Source organism: Strigops habroptila, chromosome 8 (genome assembly GCF_004027225.2).
Source record: "Strigops habroptila isolate Jane chromosome 8, bStrHab1.2.pri, whole genome shotgun sequence".
In the NCBI taxonomy this organism is placed as follows: Eukaryota; Metazoa; Chordata; class Aves; order Psittaciformes; family Psittacidae; genus Strigops; species Strigops habroptila.
In genome coordinates, this window is record NC_044284.2 from 1,792,343 (window position 1) to 1,806,886 (window position 14,544).

At 40.6% G+C, this 14,544-nt stretch overlaps 1 protein-coding gene across 5 annotated transcripts in view; it reads left to right on the plus strand.

Moving 5' to 3' along the window:
- Positions 1-14,544, plus strand: part of DPYD (dihydropyrimidine dehydrogenase) — a 355,916-nt gene that overhangs the window by 9,203 nt on the left and 332,169 nt on the right. For 4 of the 5 annotated variants that reach the window (XM_030494219.1, XM_030494220.1, XM_030494224.1 and 1 more), the window contains exon 2: positions 13,231-13,341. In XM_030494219.1, coding sequence (XP_030350079.1) covers positions 13,231-13,341 — 111 coding nt within the window. Of the gene's footprint in view, positions 1-13,230; positions 13,342-14,544 lie in introns of those variants that run through there. The other variant, XM_030494222.1, reaches the window with a different exon arrangement.

Here is a 14,544-nt window from a genome sequence, read left to right on the forward strand (position 1 = left end):
AATCCCAGCATTTTCCTTTACTGTCAGCATCTGTACTTGCATGTTAGCTCATCATGAAATGCTTGGTTTTGCCTTGATTGTGAAGGGCATCCTCTGAAACCCAATTCTATTCTGCTCTTAACAACAAGCTGCCTCCGTTGCAGGCATGTGTAGCATCCATGCAAAACTGATGTGAGAAAGTAGGTAGAAGTGTTAGAATAGGTTATTAAAAATGTAGACCCATAATGTGAGTAAAAGAAGCTTGGAAGTATAAAAAGAGGTTTTACACCTGGAAGTTATTATAGTTATTTAGATTGCACGAGAATAATAACCAATTGTTTTCGAAGATGTATGACACATTTATGAAAAACCTTGAAGGATAAATGGATCTTTTTAGTATGCTACTTCCACAAAGGACTCCATGAATAAAATAATAGTGAGAGAACTCTCAGTGGATGCTGAATGCTGCTAATTGATGAAATTATTACTTATTACACTGCAACTGAACTCTGCTTCGAAACACTATTTTCAGTATGATTTTTGGAAAATGACAGCTGAAATGGAAGAGGCTTTGTATTGAAAGTGAATAGTGATAATTTCTTGATATCTTGGAAATGAAGGATATTTCAATGACAGTTAAAATGGAGAAAAGTGATTTTTTTTTTTTTTTAAGTGCTTGGAATATTGCAATGAAAATAAACCGAACTTTTCCGAAATCATTAAAGTAGACTTAACGTGGCTTTATGAGGCATTTTAAAAACAATTGTAAGTGTTCTTACTGCTAATAAAGCAGGCAGTTATTTGTGTCAGCAATTTTCATGTTATGTCACATGTTAAGGTTAAACATGAGATTTGGGAGGTAAGGTGTAGCCATTGCGTTTAGGAGAACTGATTGTAAATGAAATCAGGATTGAAGAAGTCCTCCCTGTCTTACTACACAGGGCAAAAACGGGAAGGAGTACCAAATTTGCCTTTGGTTTAGTGGTGATGAAATGAAAGCCTGCTGTCCTTCTTGGTGTGTCATTTTAGCTCTTAAGGAATGCTATCAGTAATGGGTGTGAGGATCTGTGCGCAAACCATCACGCGTAGAGTAATATTTTGGGAGATAACTCCAGGTGAATGCAAGATCTGATTTCAACCTTAACAAATCTGTTCAGCAGCACTAGAGGTCCATCTCCGTCCCTGTTAATCTCTGCAGTCTTCAGAACCTGAGGACAAAGTAAGCTTGTGCACTCACACACTTGTGTCTGTGTGCTACTGACAGGAACGCAAGATGGGACATTACAGGTTGTTCCCAGACTTATTCTGCTTCCATTTGAAAGCTGTGTTGGATATTGCCCTTTTTTCAGTTCCAGGTGAGAACAGAACATTTGGAAGGTTTTAGTAAGCTCATACATAGCTCTTCAAAACAGATGGAAGTGAGATAGTGACAAAAAAGTTAGGAGGCAAAAAAAAATACTCCAACAAGATAACCACAGCAGAAGCTGATGCAGAAATGAATACAGAACAGCCACCCTCCATTCCTCCCAAATATTATCTTGTCTCAAATTTAGAGTCTCAGTAAAACGTCATCAGTAGTCAATACTACTGACTGCTGAAGGGCCAGTTCCTCTTTGTTAGGATATGATAAGAATTAGTTTTCAGAAGACTAGAATATTTGTTCTGAAGTATAGCAAAGTAGCTTGGAGACTAACAAACCTTGGCACCAGGTGAGGAGATAAGATGAATTGATTCATGAACCCCAAGAAGTATGCAGCACAAAAGCAAAGTTAGCTCATTTTTAACTCCCGGCAGAATGTTCTCTATGCGCTTAATCAATGAGTCCTTAATGAAAAATACGTAAGGAGTCTTGAGGGCTGGGTCAAAACTCTCTCAGCGCTGGAGCTGTGTTCTTGTCATGCGTGCTCTCTGATTTGCTTTTGTGATCTTAGCTGGGCACCTAATCAGCTCAACTTCATCCAAGTTTGCCTTCCATCGTGGTCAGTGGGCAGGAGGTCTCCTCTTGCCAGGGGGACTCCAGTAACCATTAGACTATTAGACAAAAGTGCTGCTCTTGTAGTTTCCTGTGACTCTTGCCCCTTTCCTCCCCATGTTTCACATGGAAGCTAGGATACTCATGCATTTGAGTAGAAATAAGCATTTAAACTCAGGTAGAGTTTCAGGCTGAGAACCATCATCCTAGAGGATGTGCAAAGGCTGCCAGTTCGTGTGTAAGTCCAGGAGGACAAGAGAGTGATAGAACAAGAGGGAATGGGTTCAAACTGAACCAGGGGAAGTTCAGGTTAGATCTAAGGCAGAAGCTCTTCCCTGTGAGGGTGCTGAGGCGCTGGCACAGGGTGCCCAGAGAAGCTGTGGCTGCCCCATCCCTGGCAGTGTTCAAGGCCAGGTTGGACGCAGGGGCTTGGAGCAACCTGCTCTAGTGTGAGGTGTCCCTGCCCGTGGCAGGGGTTGGAACTGGATTATCTTAAGGTCCTTTCCAACCCAAACCAGTCTGGGATTCTATGAACTGCTGTGATTGTGTGGCTGTGTACCTCTTGTCTAGTTCGTGTTTTGTCACACCCAGCTGGGGGGTCCTGCTTGGCATTCTGGCAGCTGTGAATCCCTTCCCCATTGCTGGGACATGCACTTTCCGCTTCTGCAGTCAGTCCTCGCTTACAAAAGTTACCTGTCTGTGAATGTCTGTCTTTGCCCAGGAAAAGTGAGCGAATAATACCTAAAAGAAATGCTGACCTAAAGCCAAGCTGAAGGAGGTAAAGACCAAATCCACATTGAATTGCTGGTTCTTCTGGCACATTTCTGAAGGTGTCAGCTGGAAATGAGCAGGAAGATAGCTAAAGCACTTATATATAGGGTACTTTTCCTTTGCATCATTCTAGTATAAATAATGTTCTTGTTACTCTGCAGTGTTTGCTCCTGCTCATGCCAAACCGCAAATAAAGGGATGCTGATCTAAGTGTTAATGTTTCCATCCTAATTGAATTATGGCTTTTGGGGCTTGTATCTTCTAGTCTAGGAAAGAGAGTTTTGTCCTCTCAGCAAGATGGGAGTTCTGTTTCTGTATAAGTCCAATACTTACATTTTTCTGCCTCCTGGAATCCAAGGCTTTAGGATCATTACAGTAAGATTATAGGAGAACTACTTTACTATAGTTTTAGAAAACTTTACAAATGATAAAAATAAGAATTCTTCCCTGTTTAGAGATCTCAGAGCAGAAATGCAATTTGGGTTAATAACTAAAAGAGCTGGAAAATAATACTGCTACATACACACCCTTTATAAAGTGTTTTAAAAATAAGTGTTCTGTATAAGCATGTGACAAAGTATGATAGATCAGATTCCAAATGGTTGCTGGCATGTTTTCAGGTTGGGCAGCCTAATCTGATTATCCTATTTTTTTGGGGGGAGCATTACTTCTGCCTGTTGCCCACACATTAATAGAATCCCAGACTGGGTTGGAAAGGACCTTAAGCTCATCCAGTTCCAACCCCTGCCATGGGCAGGGACACCTCACACTAGAGCAGGTTGCTCCAAGCCCCTGTGTCCAACCTGGCCTTGAACACTGCCAGGGATGGGGCAGCCACAGCTTCTCTGGGCACCCTGTGCCAGCGCCTCAGCACCCTCACAGGGAAGAGCTTCTGCCTTAGATCTAACCTGAACTTCCCCTGGTTCAGTTTGAACCCATCACCCCTTGTCCAATCGCTCCAGTCCCTGATGGAGAGTCCCTCTCCAGCATCCTTGTAGCCGCCTTGAGACACCTGAAGCTGCTCTAAGGTCTCCACGCAGCCTATTTCAGCAGCAATTCAGCAATATTTAATGTCAATAAGGTTTAAAAATCAAAATTGTTGAATAAGGGCAAAGAACTCCAATGAATTGCTTTGTATTCCCCCTTATCGCTCTATGTGCCAGTGTCATCTATAACTCATGTGATGCCCTGTGTATTTATGGAATGTCATATTTGTTTGCTTAAGGGTGTCAACATAGGATGACTGTGTGCTTCTGTAGAAGACAATATGTTAAAAGGCAAAGGATATCAGTTTCCTGATATCTTTATGTTATTTTTTCAATTATCAGATATTTAATAATATTGTAACACTTTGTGGCTTCATGTATCAGACCCTTACTGTTTATAGCACAGAGTGAACGAATCCTCCATATTTCCATTGTCCCTTCTACATGCTGATTTCCCTTTTTGATGAGGATGCTCTGATGTCTACACAAACTTCCTAGAAATCAGTAGTTTCATTGTCAGCGTTGTATTTTACCACTGTATTAAACAGTTGCTACTGAAATCTTCTGGTGCAACTTTGCACATAGGTAAGTTTACTCGTTGCTTCTTAATGTTGCAACAGATTTAGAAAGTTGAGTTGGCATGTTCTTGGAACAGATACAAACGTTCACATGTGTTTCGAGCACTGAATGTACTGGAACTTTTGGATGCAGATTGTCACTCTCATCCTTACATTTCAGGTTCATTTATTGGACTTTGAAAATTACCTTTTAACAAAGTTTTCAGAACATTGCTGTGCTCAGCTAAAATTAGTTCCGCTGATTTTGCCAATGATTAAACTTAAAGCGGTAATAGCTGCTAATGCTGATTTCTCTCCTATGATCAAAAGTCAGTAGAGCATTCACTTTTCATTAATTGACATGTCTCTAATGCGAGTTTGGGTTTTAGTTAAGCAAAACCCCACAATTGAGGGCTCAATTGGGATGTTCAGTTATGGGGATACAATGGCCTAGTTTTGGTTTTGGCACTAAGTTTATTTCCAAAGGCAACCGAGCTTGCTTTCCCTTTCAATCTGTTTGTCTTCTTGCAGGAAAACAGAAGTGAGATGTAAATATATGTGTATGATAATGATCCTTTTCGCTATGAGATATTCATTAAACGACTCTCTGTATCAGTGAGCAGTTACAAATGTTGTTTAGTATTCCTCATGTAGCAGTGCAATTTGATGCACAAGTGATCAAGGCAGACATAAATATTACAGTGAGGAAACCAAAAGCTTCTGTTATACCTGCGATGCAAACCTAAGTATTTTCTGAAGCTTTAAGTTTTGATTTGTAAAGAAGATATTTTGATTACTAAGATGAAAAAAGGTAACTTTAGAGTGTAGTGGGTTTCACAGACTCTGGAGACCATGTGTGTGCTTACTTTTGAAGTAACAGCAGTCATCATGCTAAGAATTAAGGCTGTGACATGAATTGCTCTGTTTCTTTCCACTTAGCCAATGAGTTGAATGATTAAAGAGTGTCCAGTTAGAGAGAAAATGTATTAAACTGTTAAATATAGGTGTAGAGGACAGCTGCACCAAACGTTAAATCCTTCTATTTTTAAAGGCTGAAAAATAAATCATATTTGAGTCAGCAAAATGAATACATGATAGTGAATTCAACTTGGAGTAGATCCACGAGAGCTGTGCTTGGCTATGCCTCCTATGAATTTGCTGTATTAACCCTAATACCATTTGATGTAAAGTATTGTTTGTAGTGTGAAAACGTGATCTTATCACGGAGTAGGGTGTTCCTGGAGAAGCCTCAGATCTGGGAACTTCATTTTATGGTGCGGTGGAGTTTGAGCCTGCTTAGAGCTGTGTGGCTTTTAATGTATATATGCTTGTGTTAAATACGTGAATAATTCACTCAGTGCTGGGAGACTACTTGAATACTTGAGCACGGAGAGTGAGTATTTGCTTTGGTTTTCCCTGTGAGGGTCAAGGTGCTTGTGCAGAGATTAGTTGTGTCAAGAAGTTTCATGCAGAGTTTCCAGCAGTGTCATTTACCACCCAGAGCTCTTCCAACAGAGAAGAGTGGTTGGTGTCTATGGGAAGCAAGTAACACTCTTTGTTTTATAGTTTAATAAACCTCTTAGAATTTACAGTAACACCTAGCAGAAATGCATTGCTGAGGTAGAGACATCAAGCTCTTAATCTGAAAGTTAAAACATAGCAAGAAATCAGGGTTGTGTAATTTTGCTATTTTGTTAATCTGTAATGCATTAACTTTGCTTCTACAACAAAGTGCGTGCGGAATAGCACATCTTTGTTAATACAGACTTATTTGTAACCAAGACTTTCCTGGCTTTTGTGGAAGTGTTCGTTTTCTTAAAGGACGGTATTTACACACTGCAGTGAAATCTGAAGACCATGAAAATCTATAGTGGTAAAACTGGTTTGGAAACCCCACTTTCAAAGTATCTACTAACAGATCTAGGACTACACCTCTAGGATGCTGGTATGCTATGGTATTATTACAATATAAAGAATAGTCTTGCTCTCACTAAATATTAGAGGCTGTGTAAGGAGTGCAAGAAGCTGGAAAGGGGTTTGTTCTGAGACAGCCTGAGAAAGCAGGCTGTCTTTATGGGGAAATCTAAAGGTACGTGGAAGATGAAGATGTAGTACTTAAGTGCTATGCTAAAGGCAGGGAGCTGTCAGTGCACAGCTAAATGATGTTTACCGCAAGATTGGCCTTTGAATTCTTGTTCTTTATGAATGGCTTATATAGCTCAGAGAAGAAATAAGTCTTGTGATTAGAAGTTGAATCTTTTCCCAGGTATGTTTAAGCTCCCCCCTTGCCCATGTGCACACCAGGATTCAGGGTCAGGCCTGTCGGCTTCTCGGCCCCTGTCTCACAGGAGGCTGCAGCTCCGCTGCTCCGCTGGCACGTTTCCTTGTCTCTCCACAGACATAGAGCCCCATCCTCCAACCCTTTGGGCCTTGAGGACTTTGTTTTGAAGATACCATAATAATGTAAATTGCCAGTTCTTGGACATGAACACAGAGGGTCATCTGAAGAGTTTATCCTTTCTGAGAGAGATGAGAGGCTTGTGGCTTGTCACGCTGTGATAAACTGTAATTGGAGTGGGTTTGCAGTCAGCTTGTGACTTTGCTCATGTGTGCAGCTCTTTGTCTCAGTAACAGAAAACGTATCTGGTAATACACAAGGTAATTCTTTGGGGGTTTCCCTTCTGAGTCCCATGTTGTCTGGGATCCTTTCTAGTTCTAGAATTGGGTTCTCCAAAGGCTGACCACACTATTCCTCTGACATCTGTGGTTGTTTCACATTACATCAAGTTATCTCTATCCTTCATTGCGTCTCAAAGCAGGCCTAAACTCTTGTGAAAGCAGCCTTCTTCTTTTTGAAATGTTTTGGATGAATTCCTAGGATGTATTACCAGCCAGCTTATATAAATTGCTTGTAAGGATTCTCATCAGTTCAGATTTTCAATAAGGAAATACTCATTTGATACAAGTACCATTTTATGAGCTATTCTACCATACATAAGCATGAGGGAGAAATCCATATTTTCCCGTATTCTTTCAATAATAAGCAATAACACAGACCTGGCTTCTGGAAAACCAGACACTAGAGGTATCTTTTTGACATCTTGTTTATCTTTCAGTGCCACAAACTCTCCCAGGACTGGAACTTGCTCATTTGGTAATGAAACTTCCGCTTGCAATAGTTCGCAACTTTACGTGGTGTTGGAAGTGCTGCGTCTAACCGCTAGTGCTTCGTGCAGCAGAGTAAATGCAAGAAGTAAAACGTGAACTAGGCAATTCAAAGAAGATATTAATAGAAAGTGCTCATGCCTTAGTCATCTTTTTCTTAACTGAGATGATTCTTAAACAAAGTCATTATTCTGGGTCAGCTAATCTCACGAAAACAAATACTTAGCGATTGAGATCTTTGGTCTTTGACTGACTAACAATAATAAAATTAGCTTCGTGTTCAGATATACTAGAAAATATCGGGGGGAAAAAAAAACCCAGGTACTTGTTTCTGTCAGTAAATTAACACTTGCATGGCTTTGAAATGAATTGTTTAGTGTGCTCATTACCCTCAGAAAAAATAAATACGTTCTCATTATGTTCACTTGGTGAACATATGTATCTTGCAGTACATTTAATGTAACTTGCTGTGAGGGAGATTACAACTCTTTTTAAGGAAATTGGGTAGATTAATGGAATGGGGTGGGTTAAATTGCTCTCCACATGGATTCCCTGGCATGCCCAGCCTACTCCTGGATTTTAATTGATGGATATGAAAGCGTTCAGCTGAGGAAGTCCTGTGAAGGAACTGGAGTCAAACAGGATCTAACCTGTGTATCGCAGGGGCTGTAGATGTGCTGTGTGCTAAACCAAAGTGAATAACACATGGGGTGACATTTTATGCCCATAATCATAGTCTGCATGTGAAGAATTGCATTTTAGCAGCTTCACTGCAGCTCTGTGTGTATTGAGCTGTGGTGATGGGGCCTTTTGGGGCTGCTCATAAGAAACTTCCCCACCAAGCCAGAGAAAATGGCCAGAGAGCAAAATAGTGCTTTGTCTTATGAAGAAGCCTGTGTAGTTTCAATACCACAACCTGCAGCAGAGCATGAAGAGAGGCTTTCTGATCCTTATTCTGGCTTTGAATTACCAGCAGCAAAGATAGACTTAAATAGAATCACAGAATCAACCCAGTTGGAAAGGACCTTCAAGATCATCAGGTCCAACCGTTCCCCAGGACTGCCCAGGCCACCACTAAACCATGTCAGATGAGGATTACTAAGGTCTAAATACTCCTGGTGTAACTCATTGGTTTCAGTAGGAGTTCTTCCAAGAAAAGCTTTCAAAATTTGGAATAATGTCATATATTTTACAAAGACAATGTGAGACCTGCAGGGCTTTTTGGTGACTGCCTTGAATTTATTGCAGTCCCACCTTTTTCTTAACACTATGCCCTCTGTGCCTGTCATGTCCTGTCCCCCCTGCCCAGCTCTGGTTAGTTTTGGAGCATTCCTAATATGCATTGTGCTTCCATAACTTGATATTTTATATTGCTGAATATGCATTTAATTAAAAATGGGATTTAATTGCAATAACTGCTTCTGATTTCAGCTAAACCAGCGGCTTTATGAGAGGGGAATGAACTGGGCGTGATGCTTTTAATGAAATTAAAAAGGCAATGAGATTTCTGTACCAGAAGTTTCTGTTGGATCCCTGCAGAGCGTGTGCCAAACCCGTCTTGATTTACCAGAAAATGTTGTTTCAGAAACAGGACTCCCAACTGCAGGATGTGTCCTATCCCAAATGGCTGCCTCGGAATCACTTATTTGGAGTAATATTAATTCAACTTCTTGATGAATTCCTCACTCTAATAATATAACATGCTGTTTTTAAACTTTTACAGCTTTTTCATTAATAGATGATGGTGAAGATTAGAGCTAGTGTTTTATTTTTTGTGTAGACTTTTTAATCACAGCCTTTAAAGTGGAAGCTGAGCAACAAACATCTAATGAATAGCTTATCCCAAGTTTATTCTCAGAAGCTATGTTACTCTGTTGGCACAGATCTACATAACCATTTAGCACTAAATTTTCAAGATTTAAAACCAGTAGCTATCACACGGAGAACAACTGGCATCTCTGCATTACATATGAGTAGTTTGTAGCGTTTTAGGATATTTTTTAGGGATACGTTTTAGGGACTCTTCATCAGGGACTATAGCGGCAGGACAAGGGGGAGTTCTTGGAACCTAAATCAATATATATTAGTCATAATGAATACATTCTCTTATAGAAGAGAATGCGTTAGGGAATTAAACCAATCTTTAAGATTTTTTTAGCTTATAATAGTCTTTGTCTTTTAAAAGACATAGAAGAAACCATTGTCAAGGGTTATTATTGAAGGAATTCCTTAAGGTAGTCTTATTTGAGGGAGTCATTGCAATACATATGGAGTTGTGTTCTGTAGATACAGACCACTTGGCTTTCCTCCCAAAATGAAGTATTCAGATTAACCTATGGAAATAATGACAAGATAATACTTTGGTGGGGCCCATAATCATCAATGTTGTGCAAAATTGCAGGCTTAACTCTTCACTTACATATTGTGCTGCTGCTCCACAAGTGTGTATTCAACGTGGGCTGAATATACTTCTATCTGCTTACTCATAGCTCTATTTCTTTCTCCATCAACATGGTACCTAAATAGATTTCTACAAAAATACATGATATTCTGATTTGCTGCCATTAATGATAATAGATTTGTGCCTACTTCATTTTTAATGACATAAGCCTGGCCATTTATGTAAAATGCTTAATACAGAATGTATAGGTTTTCCATTACTATACAAATAGCATCTTAATTTGAAATCCAAAGCTCATACAGCTCTGAAAAGTGATGTATTATGTACCCACCTCCTCCACTGGAGAACTTGAGTCTTGCCCTTTCAACATCTGGAGAGATCAAACAACAGCTCATCTGGCAAGGAGGAGAATTTATGGAGCGGAATAAGCATGGGGTTGGGACAACCAAGATCACAGATGCCCAAATAATGCTCCTCACCAATGGGCTCTCCCCCTGGTCAGATGGCCAGTGTGTTTTGAGAGGTCGGGGGTCTCAGGATTCCTTTGTTGCATGTCCAAGGTGGTTTATCTTTGGTTAGCGGAGTGCCTGCATTAAGTGTTAGTTGCAAAACTCCCTCTAGAACTTTCTCCACAGTAATTTTCCACTTCCTGGCTGACCTACCTGAATTTATTTGTTACATTTACTAAATGTCTGACTAGCAATAAGCTGTGGAAAACCATCAAGGGAACTGAAATGAATAGGAAGAAAACACTCTCACTAATTTCCTTTTCTGACAGTTTAACAGACCCAAAAGCATTTACATTACATTCCCATTTAGGCAGTTAACTTCTGAGTGGTTCTTAAACACCAGGGACTTGCAGCTAGAACAGCCACCTTGGTCAGCAATCCAAGATTTAGGAAGATAGTGTATTAGGTAGTGGGAATATAGGCAAGTTTGATAGAGTATATGTGCTTTTGTGTGCTCTGTGCCAGTATTGTTTGAGATTGAATTCTGGGACATGCTGCACCACAGAGTCCTTTTGGATTTCTGCAACTGTTGCGCTTGGAGCCATGCTCCTGCTGCAGAATTCCAACAGGAGCAAACATATGGGGATTCTTCCGTCCTTGGCTTGCCCCACCATTTGTTCCACGTTTTAAACCAACTGGTGCTGTACCCAGTGGAGTACATCTGTTACGGTTTATTACTAGAAATTTGCAATTCATTTCACTTTGCTACAATAATTACAATATTCATGGCCAAGGGTACTGCATGAAGCAATTACAAAAGAGAATAGGCAGAATCCTGCTTAAGTGTATGTGTGATTCAGGACCTACTGCTTGGTTTGGCTGCTTTGGTTACTCACCAGCCTATCACCAGTGAGTCAGATGCGCTCTGACAGTTGAGGTTGATCATCCTGAGAAATTAAGGTAGCAACTGAGATGCCGTGACATCCCTTATGCGAATGTCCCTGCTCTGTGTTAATTAAGAATGCAATAAATTAGCATAAACCACTGGCGAATGTATTTGGTTGCCACATCTGGGGAACACCTAGAAACGGAGCAGAGTCTTTACTGCTGAATTGCAGAGGCACATCTGATAACGGTAACAGCACGTAGGCTGCTAAATAGCCTATACCTTTTGGAATGTTGCGCCCAATTTATATATGGCCAATGTCTCTTTGTGCTTCAGGCAAGCTGGGATTGACTCCATTGAGCTCTGTTGTAATTTGCAGATAGAATTTTTAAGTTGGTGAGATTTCTGTTTTGTGGGAAAAATAGTTGAGTCCAGAGTAAGCGTTAAAGAGGTGATTAGAAAGTGACCCCTTTGGATAAATAGAAGTCCCCACAAACATCAGTATAATAAAATCTTAATCCAACAGGTTAGTTCTTCATCATTATCACCCACTCAAGCAGACATTTAAAATATGGAAGCATCTTGATCTAATATTCATAACGCCATCATATGCATCATGTTCAGTCTCCATTTCTGTAAGTCAGTCTCGCACATCTTTCACATATAGAAACAGAATAAGTACATCCTATACAGTGGAGAAGTGTCGTGCTAAAGTCAATTTGTTTTAAAGGAAAACTTACAAAACCAATTCCAGGAGTTACAACCAACGCTATGTCTGGTTTGCTTCTCCATCACAGCTCTGAGTCTGAGTCTGTCACTTGCACGCTGTTCACACTCACCCCTTGAATTAAATGAGGTCAGTTTTGCTAGGGAAAGCTGTCATTTACCTGATTTAAAGAAGAGCTTGGATTCCAAAAAGCTGATGTGATTTTTCGTGTTATGCTAGTATCATAAAAGACATCACAAACTTCATTCTGCCTGTGTCGTCAGCCCACTGCTGTCACTTGAAAGTACAGCTATATTCCCAACATTTCATAGAATCATAGAATCATAGAATGGTTTGGGTTGGAAAGGACCTTAAAGCTCATCCAGCTCCAACCCCCTGCCACGGGCAGGGACACCTTCCACTAGAGCAGGTTGCTCCAAGCCCCTGTGTCCAACCTGGCCTTGAACACTGCCAGGGATGGGGCAGCCACAGCTTCTCTGGGCACCCTGTGCCAGCACCTCAGCACCCTCACAGGGAAGAGTTTCTGCCTTAGATCTAACCTGAACTTCCCCTGTTTCAGTTTGAACCCATCACCCCTTGTCCTATCGCTCCAGTCCCTGATGAAGAGTCCCTCTCCAGCATCCTTGTAGCCCCCTTCAGACACTGGAAGCTGCTCTGAGGTCTCCACGCAGCTTCTCTTCTCCAGGCTGAACAGCCCCAATGTTCTCAGCCTGTCTCCGTACGGGAGGTGCTCCAGCCCCTGATCATCTTGTGGCCTCCTCTGGACTTGGTCCCACAGCTCCATGTCCTTCTTATGTTGAGGACACCAGAATTGCACACAGTTGTCTGTGTCCTTGCGAATAAATCGTTGTAAGAGAAGTGAAGTTAACCCATCAGCTCACTGGGTGTTGAAGGAGGTTCTTTTTGTGAAGGGGAAGTTGGAATTTACGCTGAAATGATGCAACATCGGGAAATAACCCAGATCCTTTAAAATACTTTCCCTTGTTTTGCTTTGCAAGAATTACTGACAGTGATATGATGAAGCAGAATTATGTGTTTCTATATGCTGTGCATAACAAACATCTGGGAATGGAAACCGTTATCGTGGCTACTACATAGCATTCTGTTCTCTAGCACTCCTAGAAATGTCTTTAAATATTCATCATCTAAGTGGTGTGGACAAGACAGTTCTAAACATATTAGTATGAAGTTGGGCTATAACGCTGAGTAATTGTGTTTTGGTTTTGCAGAGCACTATTAATGCTCTGCATTTGGTGTGTGAGGTGTTATTTAAGAGGCTTTGAAGCTTTTTTGTGAATTTTGTCTGTATTTTAATATTTTCTCTTCTCTTTCTACAGAACATTCTGGCTTTAAATCCCCGAAAACAGACACATGCGACTCTTCATTCAACTGCAGCAAAGAAACAAGTGAAGAAGCATTGGAAAAGGAATTCTGACAAAAGCTGTTCAGTAAGTGCACGTATATGATTGTATCTGAAACGTGCAATAAATCACTGAGGCTGAAATCTTGGTTCTGTGAGAAATGCCAATTTTGTTTCCTTTGTCTTTCAGTAGCCAAATTTGGCTCCTAGTTCTGTTCCTGTCAATACAAAGTGACTTTGTGATCAGCTATTTCCTTTTCAGAACCTAGTATTCAGTATTTCTGCCATTAAATATCATCGTTTTCTCTCTAGGTATTTAGATTCCTAGTCTCAGTGTGAGATTTGACTAATCCTGTCAGACGTTGTTGTCTTGTTGATCTCTCATCTGATTAGAAGGTTTGTAGTGATTTGACTGTCTTCCTACAGATTCTCTTAGATGATCCTCTAAATTCAGAAGTCTTTTAGGTAGACCACTATGTCTGCAAACTCTTTTCTTTATGGGTATAATGTTATGGTGTCTTCTCCCACGAAATAGCAAAGTTCAGGTTTGAGAGTTGATGTTAATTTCTAATGAAAAACACCCACAAACGAACATCCACACAAAATAAAAGCCCAAACCTAAACCAATCAATGAATCTGAAACCAAACCAGAAAACCCACAAAGTTCATCAGTTTCTCAAAATCATAAAAGCCAGTATGATCTACAGATATTTACTGGGAGAGCAACCCAGGGTATCTGTAGCATTTTGGCCATACTCTAGTATAGTTTCTTGGTTTATAGATAGAATATAGCATATAGAATCTCTCTTGCTATAGCTCACATTCATAGAATCGTAGAATGGTCAAGGCTAGAAAGGACCTTAAGATTATCCAGTTCCAATCCAGGGACACCTCACACTAGATCATGTCCCCCAAGGGCCTGTTCCTATTTTCTTATTCATTGGCTTAACTAATGTTACAGTAACTGGAAACTAGTGTACATGAAAAGCTCCTGTTTGTGAACCGGGGTGATGATTTTGAGATGGCTGATGCAGTTACTGCCCACAAGTGTGTTTTCCTGGTGCACACATAGTTGAGCTGCTCAGCAAGCAGCTCCTGGGCAGCTACACTTTACATCATTATGTTTTCAGGTGACCTGCAATCAATACTGGGTCGTAAACTCCTCTCTTCCAAGAACCTGTTTGTTAGGAAGCTCAGGTATCCATGCAGCAGGGCAGCTAGGCACTTCTGCAGTAACCTGATTAGTTGTTCCAGTGTAAATTATCCTAGTTAAACTTCAGACTGTAGCATA